Source organism: Montipora capricornis, chromosome 12, assembly GCF_036669925.1.
Source record: "Montipora capricornis isolate CH-2021 chromosome 12, ASM3666992v2, whole genome shotgun sequence".
In the NCBI taxonomy this organism is placed as follows: Eukaryota; Metazoa; Cnidaria; class Anthozoa; order Scleractinia; family Acroporidae; genus Montipora; species Montipora capricornis.
Window position 1 is genome coordinate 40,034,783 of NC_090894.1, and position 13,906 is coordinate 40,048,688.

The 13,906-nt window shown below is 39.5% G+C and overlaps 1 protein-coding gene across 2 annotated transcripts; it reads right to left on the reverse strand.

Annotated features, from left to right (window-relative positions):
• Positions 1-148: 148 nt before the first annotated feature.
• Positions 149-13,906, reverse strand: LOC138027906 (tubulinyl-Tyr carboxypeptidase 1-like). 2 transcript variants are annotated; one of them, XM_068875528.1, is made up of 12 exons: positions 13,774-13,906; positions 13,446-13,696; positions 10,453-10,541; positions 9,528-9,584; positions 8,700-8,774; positions 7,973-8,050; positions 7,751-7,844; positions 6,998-7,043; positions 6,060-6,139; positions 5,508-5,591; positions 2,499-2,581; positions 149-730 (listed from the first exon to the last, which is right to left on the reverse strand). In XM_068875528.1, the coding sequence occupies exons 2-12, from the start codon at positions 13,665-13,667 to the stop codon at positions 673-675; spliced, it is 966 nt and encodes a 321-aa protein (XP_068731629.1). In that variant the 5' UTR covers positions 13,668-13,696; positions 13,774-13,906; the 3' UTR covers positions 149-672. The 2 variants fall into 2 exon arrangements, with proteins under 2 accessions (XP_068731629.1, XP_068731628.1); XM_068875527.1 differs by having other exon boundaries at positions 13,446-13,848.

The window sequence follows — 13,906 nt, forward strand, 5'->3', positions numbered from 1 at the left end:
TGGAGGTTATATTTTAAAAGAATTGTAAGATCCTCTCTACATGACCTTAAATAGAATCAACTCGGTAGCATTTGCACATTATAAAATGTCATGCCTTCTGGATTCAACAACCATTTACAATCTTTACAAAGTTGTTCTAACGACACATGATTGGTACCCCAAACAATTTATTGTTGCTAATCTACGTTTGTCCAGCTGACGGACAACGACAAATATGACAAATGAGAATTAACTGACAATGACAAATATTCTATTAAATAAATGACGCAAACCTACGAGAGGTGCAGTTCTGGGTGTCCTAAGTACTGGCTTTGGGTTTATCTCGTATCAGCAAACAACTGGAACAGACTTGCTGTTGCTACAGACATGTTAAATATTAGATAAATGGCATTTTTATAGTTGGCTTTTCTTTCCTCCAGACGTTAAATTGAAATATTAACGTGAGGTCTCTTTCTCAAAAAGCACGAAAAGCCCCTAGTGAAACTACGATCTACCACATGTGGCACCCGAAATACGCTCGCAAAGCTTCGGATATTTTAAGGACCAGGCCCTAGGTACATGTAACTTGGTCGCTAGACGATGACGAGAAAACTGTGGACGCCTTAGAACTGCGCAAGGCTGTCTCTCTGTTGGAGGGTGGTCCACGCCGCCAATATCTAAGCCGTCACACTTCTACGGTGTAACCGCACTCTTTGTCGAGGGGCTGCTTTGTTTGTTGCTATCCTTTTGGCTGTTGGTGGAAACCGGAATCTGCTGTTAGCGTTCAGTCTGGCTAACTGAAAATGGGTTTTGGTTTGGGTTTCATCACTTCAATTAGCCTGCGACCAGGCTTTCCAAAGCGAAGCGGGGCAGGGAGAGGAGAGATCGCCCCGCCTCACTTTGGAGAGCTTGATCGCAGGCTACACTTTAACGCCGCCTCACACTAGCCCATTTCTTGTCAGGCGACATGAAAATCCTCACTAGTCGACTAGTGTGCTGTGAATACAGACAACTCTGCTTATCGGACGATAGTGCTAGATCCCAAGATGTCTTGTCAGGCTTTGTCTACGGTGGCCATTTCGCGCTCAGTTTTCCTGCTTCAAATTTTTAAACTCGACATTTTGAGTTTAGAAACTCGAAATTCTGAGTTCACGAACTCGAAATTTTGATTTCACAAACTGGAAATTTTGCGTTTGTAAACTCGAAATTTCGAGTTCACAAACTCCAAATTTTGAGTATACAAACCGGTCAGTGTAAAATACAGACTTCAGACAAGGGGTAAATGAAGACTAAGGTTATAATGCAACTGTTAAAAAAGCCCAAACCCTTCAGAAGTGCTAATCTTAGTCCTAATTAGGCACAAAACAATATTTAGGCTTAACTGTAAGCACTTCTAACTTGGGCTTGGGCTTTTTCAACACTTACATTATAACCTTAGTCTGCATTTTACCCCTAGTCTGCATTTCACACTGACCAGTTCACAAACTCGAAATTTCAAGTTTGTGAACGCAAAATTTCCAGATTGAAAATTTGAAGCAGAAAAACTGATCACGAAATGCCACGTCCCCTACGGGCCACCATACTTGTCGGGTAGTGTACGGTGGACCAAGATTCTTTGTCGGGCCTCGCGAGCGCCGCAACCAAATTAGGAAGTGTCATAAGAGTTACGTGAGCAAGCGTCTTTTCCAACATGGCGGAGATCGAACAGATTTTTCCGAATAGTGGGCACCAGAAAAAGAGGACAAGCTTGCTGCAAAGCTATTGGATGAGTCGGCCCCAACCCTCGGAGCAGTTAGTCGCGACAAAAAATCGGTTTGTGTGCGGCCAAGCTGGTGGCCCGTAAAAATTTCAGCCGATTTCTCCCCGACAAAAAAATTTGCAGTTATTCGTCAAAAAATAGGCTAGTGTGCGGCGGCATTAATTACCATAACATAAGATCAAGGTATCTATTTAGGGATTACGAAATTCCACTAAGAATCGGCCCGCCCATTCAAGCCCACTAAATATACATCTCTCTTACTTTTCTCTCGCTCTTAACTTGGATACTTTTTCCTCGGTAGCCTAAAATTACTGAACTCTATCCAGAAATCAAAGATCAACGACTAGCAAGAAAGTTCAGCCTCCAGCTAATTAGAGGTATGGAATAGCAATGAAAAAACTCAACTTCAATTATCGCGTTCATGAAGCGTTAATTTACTGTTATGAGCTAGGGAACCCTAACCCTGATCCAAACCGCTTACTGCGCGCCGGTACCCCTCACACCGTCCAGTCACCGTTGTTGCACATGCTGTCATGTGCAAGCACGCTGACGCTAACACAGGAGAAGGCAAATTGTAATAGTCATCAAAAATGAATTTGGATCACGCATAAGACAAGCTCTTTGAAGAGTGATGCATTTTTTCTCCAAACACAAGTGAACACTCGAATGCTTGCAAGATAGTGAAAGATTTGATTAGCAAAAGAAGAGATAAACTGTCAAGGTAAGTAACTATTATAATCTATTCAACTGTTAAACTTACTGAGAATGCCGTGCAGGAGTTTTTGTTTTGTCTGGAGTTGGGCTATCAGGCTTTCTTGGCGAGCTGGTTTGGTAATGAGGAATCTATAAAGTAAAGAACCCGTCATTTCGTCGCATTGTGAAGTTTTTTTTCTTTTAATAGGCACGCATTGCGTACGTGTGGTAGTGCAGACACAGCGCTGTATTCCATAATTGTCAACTGAGCTGCGTTTTGTCTTCCAGGAGACTCAAGTTATCTTTGCGTAATATGTAGCTCTAATAGTACACGATATTAGTTGTGTTATTACCGTATATCACCATAGTGCCATGGTGATCAAATTACCTTGTATGTTTACTCGCGAGACAAAGGATGGCAAGACACCGGGTTTTTGTTTTGTTAGTTTGTTTGTTTTTTCTTTCAAGTGTTTTAAAGGTTGACAAGAAATGTGCGAATTCAACACAAAGATCACAATCGCCCAACTCTTGCGGTTGACCACTGTTTCTGCAAAGTCAAAACTTTACTCTCCTAGACGAGGTTATTTATCACCAGGTAATTCCATCGTTTTGGACATAGCAGTTGCTTTATTATTCATCAACGTCACAAAGTCTTTCCGATTTTGGGGCTCATTTTGTTAAAACTCAAACTTCCAACAGACTTGTTTATTTTCGTGATTTATGCACGTGCTGCGGGCCTATTGACCCACGGACTCACAATCTCTTACAATCCGGCGATATAGTGTGTACTACCACGAAAACGCATTAGAAAGAGGCAGTGCAGCCCACTGGTTAGGGCGCTTGCCTTGAGATCCGGAGATCCCGGGTTCAAAACACGTTTTGACCACTCGTTGAATTTGTTCCAGGTAGTCTCTGGTTCAATTTCCTGGCTGCACTTGTAATTACAAGGAAGGATTACGTTTTTGCAATCGTTGGCCGTGAAGCATTTGAAGAGACTTAACTGGTTAGAGTGTAATGTGAAGTGCTAGGTTTCCACCCCATATGAACCTTGTGAGCGTTAGCCCTACTAATGGATATGGGTCCACACAAGGACAGAGAAAAACTCTGACCAGGGTGGGAATTGAATTGAGTGCTTCAAGGCCAACGTTTGCAAAAACGTAATCCGTCTGACCTTGCAGCTCAGTCGGTAGAGCAGCGGGTGATCTAACCCGAAGGCCGTGTGTTCATTCGCGCCCTGATCAGAGTTTTTCTCTGTCCTTGTGAAGGCCCATTTCCATTAGTAGCGCTAACTCTCACGTGGTTCATATGGGGTAGAAACCTAGCACTTTACATTACACTCCAATCAGTTAAGTCTGCACTTGTAAATAGCCAACTGGTTTGCACTGGCCAGTTGGGATTCTTAAAGTTGTTCTGTTCAATGCTCGGAGATATTAGCTACAACTGCAGCTACTTATATTTGTTTACTACGGCTTTCATTCTCGCATCTTTCAATGTTTTCCGGCTTCGCGAATATGTTTGAACTTTGTCAACACAAAGGAGGTGTGACTGTGATTTGACGACTGAGTCAATGCAGTCATGCCAGGAGACCTAAGGGAATAAAGAAATTCCCCGATAAGGGTCAGTTTGTTATCAACGGCCGAAGCCGTGGCCACTTTGGTGATAAAGCACCGCCTTCGCACGCTGTTTTGTTACAATATTCACAGCCTGACGTTGCTCGCAGGACTGCTATTGCGTTGATGGTGGGTTGAGAGAAAAGTCCAATCTTTGTCAATTGATTATGATGTGAAACTGTGACCGTGGGAATATTTTATCCAGGAATATTTGACTCAAATTGGTGGCACCTGAGAATTAATTTAGTCTCCAGCCTTGGGATTTTATTATAACCGTTGACAACCACGAAATTGTGAAATGGCTCAAATCGCGTCGGATCTGGAAAATATTAAACCACACAGGAAGGAAGTTATCCATGATGGCAATAAGGTTTGACTTTTTAATTGAGATTTTTTCATATAATTATCTTCTTAAGTCTCATACAAATCCTAATATTTTTGTCGGCCATGTTCACACTGAGCTTGGGATACCTGTGCTTTAATTTAACTTAAGCACCACGTTACAACCACGTGACCATGATTTTCCCGCCATCTTTCGAGTTTTCCGGTTGCCGCTTGTCGTTTCTACGTGAAAGCATTTTGTTCTCGTTTTTCTTCTACATATTAACAAGTTCTTCATGGAAAAAAGAACCCAAAATTATTTTCCGGTAAGTCAAATTGGGAAAAGCCAATTTTTTTCGGCCCGTTGATGACCGCATTAATTAACGGGGTCCACTGTACGCGAGATTAGGACCATTCCATTCTCTATTTTCGAATTCCCCATAATACACTTTGTTTGACCCCCAAATTTTGATAAACCATTGTTTTCAAATGCTCTTGGGAATATGCAGTGTACCCAACAGCATTTGAAAACAATAGTTTATGCAAAATTTGGGGAGCAAACAAAGTGTATTATGGGGAATTCGAAAATAGACAATTTAAAATCCACACCACCCTGTTGACGAGATTTTCTGAGGGGGGTCTGAAGAGCATTTCTGAGGGGGTCCATGTGTCGGCACTCTTTCATCTTTCAAATATTTCTGAAGGGTATTGGGAAAAATCCCCATTCTTCTGAGGGCGGAAATAAAATATCAACTTTTTCTGAAGGGGGGGATGGGTCGGCACTTTGATTTCCTACTTCTTAAAGGGTGACATTCACACAATCTCGTCAACAGGGGTGCGTGTGGATTTTAAATGCACGCCGACGTTTGTTGTTAAGCTTACTACTATTTACGTGAGACGAAGGCCAACCGACAAACCAACCTTGTTTTGCCCACATGCATTTTTCTGCACTTAAATAATAAATAGAGCCAGCTGAATATATATGCTTTCCATGTGTGACTGGCTGACATTTAAAATCAAGTCTACGCACAGAAATTTTTGAGTTTATGGCACCCATGTATTGGCAGAGCTGCTGTATACAAAATGCCCGGCTATCTCAACGCAGCGTTTAGAAAACACTGATGCTATTACAAGCCCTTGCTTACCGAGATCCTGATCTCTCGTGTAAACTTTTCCAGCAGCTTTTTCATGTCCAGCTTACATGTTCTCAAAGGACTTAACGACAAGTACTGCAAATATATTCAAAATTGTATGGTTCAGCTTATGTGACATTGGGTTGCCTCTGACCCCTGAGAGTGAGACTTAACAGATTTTACTCTGTCTAACACCAGACGAGTTTACTTGTCGGCAGGGGATGTCGTAGTACACCTAAGGAGACAATGGGTTCTACTGGCAGTTAAAAGAAAGCCCTAGGTGGAGACCAGGATTGGTGGAGACTCGATCTACGCTGGACCTGTCCAAGGACAGAGCACTTAATTGACTGAATGAAATCACGCATCACACTTCCAGTAAACCACATTCTAATAACTCATCATGCTGATGTGGCCCATAAAATTTCAGGCCTGGAGAACTTCTTACACCCATCTGAGTAAGTAGCATACATGTCATGAACAGTGCCCAGTTCTCCACTGAAAATGTTGGGTGGCCTGTTGAGGTCTGATGAAAAGCATTTATACCTGACCATACTGAATACTCACCTTCCAGTGAATCCTCTCACAGCTATGAGTGTCATGGACAACAGGGATACTCAGTTTAATTTTCTTTACAACATGATGATCTGAGTTAAAAGAGAACATTGCAGATTATTTTTAAGAAAAGTAAGTCAATTTGTCAGCTGTTAATACAAGTACACGTATAAAATAGAGGATATAATACATGGCCGTGCGGGGATACAAATTTTATCTTCGACTGCTAAAAGTATCTGAGATACTTTCAGCACGAGAAGATAGAATTTGTATCCCCACGCGGCCATGTTATGTTCTGTTTATTATATAGATATTGTCGATGAAATGTCCAGATTTGAAACAAATTGTTTTGCTCATTTTCGAAATGATGAAAAAGTGGTCATCAACCACTAAAACATACATGTTGTGTAACATGAAACAAGATATGAAAGTTATGAAAAACAAATCATGAAAATGTAAAATTTTGCAACAAAAATGTTAATGTAGAAGAGAAGAATTATATTAAAGAACAAAATACCTTACAATGAAGAGGAAGCTTGCATTTTATTGGCTTATCATGTTCGTTACCATGACGATACCTATATTCTCACATGTGAAAGATAAAAATGATATGTTCACTGCGCGAAGTGAATTTATGATTTTTTAGTAAAAGGAAAAATCCTGGTATTTCATCAGTATCTATATAATAATTATATGACCACTACCCTATAGGGGCTTTTCAGGGCCAACAAAATGAGCAGAACAATAGTTTAAGAATCCCAACTGGCTGCAGCCAAACCAGTTGGATTTACAAATGCAGCCAAGAAATTGAACCAGGGACTACCTGGATCAAATTCAATTAGAACTCTCCAGAACTCAAGGCAAGCACATGGAGCAACACCACCTCCTGCTAATGATGAACGAAAAAAAAATATGTAGCAACATAATAAGGACAAAGCCTTTGTACATACACTTGTTGTACGACATTGTGAAGTCTTCAAGCAGGTCTAAGAGGCTCTGGTGAAAAAAGGCCATTAAAAAACCATAAATTATTTATTACACATTACGCAGAATGCTCATTATTACTATTCAACATTGTTTTTGTGACATGCAGTTTTGAACATGCATGCACCAAAGCCAAGAAACATCCCCTAGGGCAGGGAAAACATTGTTTGCTTGAAGGATGAAATTTCTGTAAATTTCAATTACTTAAAGTCATGAAGATACAGGCAGGAAATTAAAAAAAAGAAATAAATTTCCTTAAGCCATGATAATGGACTCAATAATTGTTATTCAGGAAAGAACTTCATGATTATGAGAGATTTGAATCATTATAGAGATAAAAGACGTTACCTGAAGCATTATGTATTTATCTGTAAGGTTTACCGTATTGAAAAAGGATCTTAGCTGATCTACAAGAGGTCAACTCAAAGCTCAGCTCAGATCTATGACCTAGCTTGTCCACAAAGTCCTGGATTACACCTTAAATTTTGGATTTTGGTCTGACTTAGGGTGTTCTGGGCAGCCCCCCCCCCCCCCCCCCAACCTCCAGGAAAAAAAACACAGAAGGTGCATGGTTGCCATTTTTGACCATTTTCTTTGTTGCTCAACATGCATGCATCCAGTTCAGAAAATACCTCATAAAATCTGCAAGTAAGTCTTGCTCACTGTAAAAGACTACATGTGGGTAGATCTCACCCTTTTGCACGTCTATTAATCCTCACCTTAAATTTAAGTGGTTTGAACATAAGGTCATCTCTTCTGCTGAGTCCCAATGTACCAAATCTTCCATTATGGTGAACACCAAGAACAACATGCCTGTTAAGAAAAGTAAACAATAAAGGGGTTGGGTGGAGTAGTATATTTGGTTTCTAAGTAATGCAAAAACCTGTAATCAGTTTAAGCAAACTGGAGTCATGTTATGGTTAAATTATAATAATTTGTACCTGTAGAAGCGGGCATTAAACCTTGTCTTAAAGCTGATCGTAAATCTTTGCAGCTCTGTAATTCCACAAGTCAGATATCTATAGAGGTTTTAAAGTGTTAAGGTATGGGTGCAGTTTTAATTATTATTAAATAGTTTGAGCTGAAAATACCATTCTCTCTGATAATTTGGCCACTTAAAATGTAAGGAATTATTGTCCTGCATTAATTATAATGAGGATTTCAATGAAGCAACATTAATTTTTGGATGAGTCCATTATGCTACCCTATGAAGGAATGTCAATCACACGCACAAACAAGATAGCCACGAATAAATTTAGACCTTAATTTTCTTTCACAGGTAGATTTCCTCGTTAATTCATACCATTTGGGCTTATATCCCCCACTGATTAAAAATTAATTTTTCCATTGGGTTGATCTCAGAAGGAAAAAAAGTAAAATTTTAAATAGAATGCTCTCCATTGACAAGTGAAATCGTCTGGCAATAGACAGAATAAAATCTATTAAGTGTAACTCTCAGGGGTCAATAGGTTAATTAAATATTATTTCAGTTTTGTTATGGTAATTTTCCAGCACAAACATACCTCAAATTGCGTAAAAAAAGATATTAGCCCAACCCAAAATTATGGAGGGCACGTGTAATTGTTATTGATAATTTTCAAGGCTTTCAAGATAATTAGAGTGCATCCATTACTTAAGTGTACAAACTGGTGAAAAATAAAAGGATACAATCCAACAATGACAGCTTCAAGACATTTTATGGGCAAGGACTCTTTTATTATCTCCCGTGCAGTGTCCATTAATCTAATTTTACAGGATTGAACACAGATTTTGAGAGATTAAGAATAGGAAGAAATGATTATTGTACTAGTTGTCACATAATTATAAGTTAAGATAAACTCTATTTATAGCGATCATACTCACTGTTTTACAAACAATTCTTTTGATATTTATAATTTGCCAACCACAGAACAAAAGAACCTTTGTTTCGACAGCTAATATTACAGCCAATAGATCTCTGGTTGGCACATTAATGACAAGAAGTGATGTAACGTTGAGTGTCGCCACTGGGAAACATAGTTGCAGGCCATATTAATTTTTTTTTTTTGACTTTGCATTTTGGTTAAATTTCTAAATATTTATTGGTGAAATTGGTCCTTTCAGCGTCATGTGAAATCATAAACTGCAAGGCAGGCAGTGATAAGCCTTCACTCTTATAGTCAACCTGAGCGGAAGTCAACTGATCAGGCAAGTTATTTATCACGTACATGTAATGGATGTACGAATGGCTAAATCCGAGACTCACTGAGACATCGACTGACCCCTAGCTGTCTGCAAATCCGAGACCAAGACCAAAATATGCAAGACTAAATCACACCAAAATAAATGCAATATAAACAAGACTTCGAGACTTTGCACAAACTTAGGCTGTCAAGATTTCGAAATCAGATGAAAAGTTTGCAAGTGCCCAGATTTGGAAAGTACCATTCGCCACCCCTTACATATTGTAACATTAACGCACTCTCAATAGTACTTTAGTTGCATTGATTTAGTTACCCTGAAAGTGGCCTCCACTTTTTAATCTCAAAAAACTGAGTGCCAGTGTGATTATATCTGTTATCCTTAATGTCAAGGAAAAAAGGGTTTCTCCTCCATTTTTACATGTATCTTACTTATAACTCTCATCTTTTTTCTGGCAAAAGCAATAGGGTCAGGCAGGACATGACAGTAATTGTTGTTGCTTCTTTGAGTTTAAATGCATCTGATGATTTTCTTTAATGATTTTCTCAAGTTGTCAGTGCAACGCACACAACCTGTAGCTCATCTACAAGTGGATCAGGTTTCTAACCAAATTAAGTCAGCCGATCATGGACTTCAGTGAGAATGTCATTTAATATACATCCACAAAAGATTGCCATGTCAAAATCAAAAAAAACTAAATCTTAGCTGTTTGAAATAGTTGCTAGCAAGATGCAAACAGTTTTACAAGACATGTTAATGTAACACAAACGTACAACATTTAAAAACTTGCTAGAGAATGTTTAATCGAAATTTCAAATTTAGCGGGCCATATTCTACAGTATGGCCAATCACTGCATGCATACCACCCTGTGAGCAGAGCCTGTCTAAAACTCAACAGAGGGCAAGCAAGAGAGACTCTACAAAAATCGTGTCAAGTCTTTTAAGACACTGCAGCCCAAGTTTCTGGGCTAGTCACTCCAGTCAAATCAGTTTAAGCAGCACGCACATCATATTATTTTTTGACAAGGTGAAGGTCAAAATCAAGCCTTCAGAATGAAAATCAATATTGCATCCAGGAGTGTGAAACTGTCTCCAAGCAAAGGCTTGCGCATACTCAATAAAAACTTAAGACGATTTCTGCAGAGTCCTTTCTTTCTCGTCGAGTTGAGAAAGGCCCTGCTGGCAGGGTGCATGCATGCTATCTGACAGATAATTATAACAATATAATTTACAAGGATACTGAAGTTGCTGTAGATAGCTCTGTACTTGTCCCAGTTTTTCTTCAACTGATGAGATTGAAGTGAACACAGGTGGAGCAACATATGGTACCTGAAGGTTGAAAAGGATGCTTTAAGGTCTCGCCAAAAGAAAATGAGGTGTCCGCCGCTATTTTTGTATAGGGTTAAAGTTTGTATCATACTAAAGCATACAGATTGAATTATTTGAATAAAATTTTTATTTTTTTGGTATTTAAGATTGCCTTTTAGCTTTGATACCTCGAACTCAGAACAACCGAATCTGCTGCAGAAGCTCTGGGCCCTTCACTTTATTGCCAAAATAACCCCACTTTGTTGCATCTTAGTCACAGACGAATGCACTCCAATACCGTGTAAGGAATTTTGGATATGTTAAGAATTGAAGGAAATGTCACGCACCAAAGTCAAAACTCTCATCTCACACTTAATTTGGGCAGAAAAAGTGCCATGTAAAATCAGTCTCCGAAGACAAACGAAAAATTCTTCACACGGTATTTGGGGTAGTACAATCAACTACTAGAACTGAAAATTTGGAAGCAATATCTTAAATTATCCGTCAGGAAAGGAGCTCTAAGAAGTGGTAATTTTGTTGTCAAAATACACCCCTAGAAAATCGAGCTACTTGAAAGCCAATTATGCTGAGCCAATCAGCGTTCGGGCACATGCTAAAATGGCGGATCGCGCGTGATGGCTGTCAATTGACACCCAATCCTTTCACGTGTGATTGACATTATATATTAATATATCAATCATTTTTTGTGTGCAGATTATGGAGGGAAAGAAAGAAAAGCGACTTTAGTGTTTTTAAAATTAAATTTTCAGATTTGCAAAAACAAAACATTTGAGCAAGACGCCCAAATTTGCCTTCACCGAGACCTTAATGCAGCCATGAATAAAGGCCAGATTATGCACTTGTGAGGTTTTATTGAATTAAGGCATGAAAGCTTTGAAATACAAGTTATTTATGTGAAGGGTGGAAACTGCAGGTTAGGGTTGCAGGTCATTGTTTTACCACAGCTGAAACAACCCAAACCTTTACTTAAATGCAAACAATTAGGCCTAAACACTATGCTTTAGATAATGTTTAAGTCTAAACTTAGGATTGAATTTTTTGTAAAGGTTTGGGTTGTTCAGTTATGGTAATAAAAACAATGACTTGTAGCCCTAAGCTGCAACCTGCACCTGCCCAGTGAGTTATAGCCAACTATTGGACTCCGAAAGTGAGGGCGTGGGTTGCCATGTACAGATAAAGGCTGTTCTCCTTTCAGAAGTAAATGCTAGCTGTTCTCAATCTTGTGCAATAATCAGCATATTATCACTAATACAATAAAACCACAGAGAAAAGCCTAACTGCCATGCAATTAGGCCAGGGTACACATAGCACATTGCTCTTAAAGATGGTCTATTGTCTTTCTGAGAATAGGGGAGGGAGGGGTCAAGGTTCTGAAGGTGCTGCTGTTACTTGGCAAGAAATTTTGGATTTAAATAAGCTTCTACTTCAGGTTGTCATGTAGTGTTTTATAAATCCTCTGAGTGAAAAATGCAATGAGAAGAAGTCACTGTTATTCCACAGATGAGCTAGTAAGAAGCATGAATCTATCCCTGAGATGATGTCACATACTAGCTGCTTTGAAATGAAGAACATATTTCAAAACTGGCATGCAAAGAAGTTTGTTACATCATCTGTGGGATTACTAGCTTATAAATAAGCTTTGAGATTTAGGCACTGCCAACCCTTCTGAAATGAATTCCCAGGGTTTTGGGAATTCCTAGGAATTAATTTTGTCAACTCAACACCACTTTTCTGGCCTAGTGGAAGCAAAATATTTGCAAGGAATTTACACAGAGATGTCAACTTATGGAGATCTAAAATCTAGAGATTTTGGAATATTTTTGATTTTTTCTTTGCATCAACCCTCCCTATCATCTATCCACCCCAGAATTTGACACCCCCTAAATTAACTTTCCCCTCAGCCCCCCTTCAACAAAAAAATTGACCGGTTCCCTGCAGTATCAAACTGCACTGCACACCTGAAAAAGTGGTCTAAGGGAATTATGATCTTCATCTTTTGAACTGTAAAATTTCTACTAAATCTGCCTGAATACAAGGGGCTTAGGCCCGGGTTAAACGCCGTACTTCACATGAGCAGAACTCAATTCAACTAATTTACATGAATTAAGTTCATGTGAAGTACGGCGTTTGACCCAATTAAGTTCGACTGGTTTTATTTGGATAGGCTGAGGCGTTCTTCATGGCCACTCCAGGCGGGAATAACGGCTGAAGATCGCCTTTGGGTCAAACGCCGATCTTCACATTAGCCGAACCAAATGCATAATCATGTTAATGTATGAGACAGTCTCGATCTCGGTTTTGATATTTATTTTCGTGGTCAGTTAAAGTTCGGCTGAATTAAGTTCAACGTTTGACTCAACAGGCGAACTTAATGGCTCAACCCGACTTAACCCGGGCTTTAATTGTAATGTAATATAAGCTCCTTCTGTATGCAAGAAAAATCTACCACCATAGTATTAAAAATCCTGCATAAATGCCCTCACGAGTTGGCACAGCCAGAAGCCAGCAATTCGTGGATTCTGGGAAAATTTAGGACTAAAATATTTGATTTCCGGAGAGGAAAGGTGGCCGTCCAAAGTCACTTTATCCGGGTCAGATTTGGTGGCCCATACAGGCGGACATTCGTTTACTAAGCGGGACTCCCTGATAATCCGGGAGAGTTAATACACATTTTAACATGAAATTTATGTCTTGCTGAAATGAAATTTGACTTTTGCAAATTAGGACCTTTTGGGTTTTGGGGGTTACTTTAAAAACCTTGATTGCAAGTTTCTGAAGCCTGTAAAAGTTGTGCAGGGTAAAATGGTGTTGACACTAGCTAATCACCGCTCAGATTATGTTCTCTGATGACACTCTGTGTCCTATTAAAACTATGCTAGACGTTTACTTATATATCAACCGCACCTTGTCTAGACTCTGACCATTCCGAATGTTCTGTACCATTTGAGGTCCCTTGGGATGGACCTTTTCAACATGGCGCCACATTCTTTCCCAGGTTTTCTCCTTGATGGGGAAGCCATCTTTATTTACGTAAAACAACACACCACTTTCATCCTCACTTGGAAGATCCTTGTTATCCTCATTGTATTTGTTGTCTAATGCACTTGACGTTTCTGGGTCGCTCATGGGGAGCGAAAGTCTGGTTTACTCCCGATCTGCAGATATGCAAAGTAAATCAACTTCGATCTCTCCACACCGTCAATTTTTGGAGCGACAAGTTCATGCCAGCTACCTTTCCAGGAATCATTCCTGATGAGCGTCAGCTTTTTTTCTTTTTCCGTCCGGAAAAGAAGGAAAACAAAAACAATGACTAGTCACTGTTGCTATGCAACGAATCCTTTTCCTAATGGTAGAGTACACTGTTT

Excerpts from the sequence above, each read along its gene's own strand:
- LOC138027906 (XM_068875528.1), bottom strand. The coding sequence starts at position 13,667 with ATGAGCGACCCAGAAACGTCAAGTGCATTAGACAACAAATACAATGAG. Across the intron at positions 10,542-13,445 it reads ATGGTCAGAGTCTAGACAAG|GTACCATATGTTGCTCCACC; the intron begins GTGCGGTTGATA and ends TTCAACCTTCAG. Across the intron at positions 9,585-10,452 it reads AGCTATCTACAGCAACTTCA|ATATAATCACACTGGCACTC; the intron begins GTATCCTTGTAA and ends TAAGGATAACAG.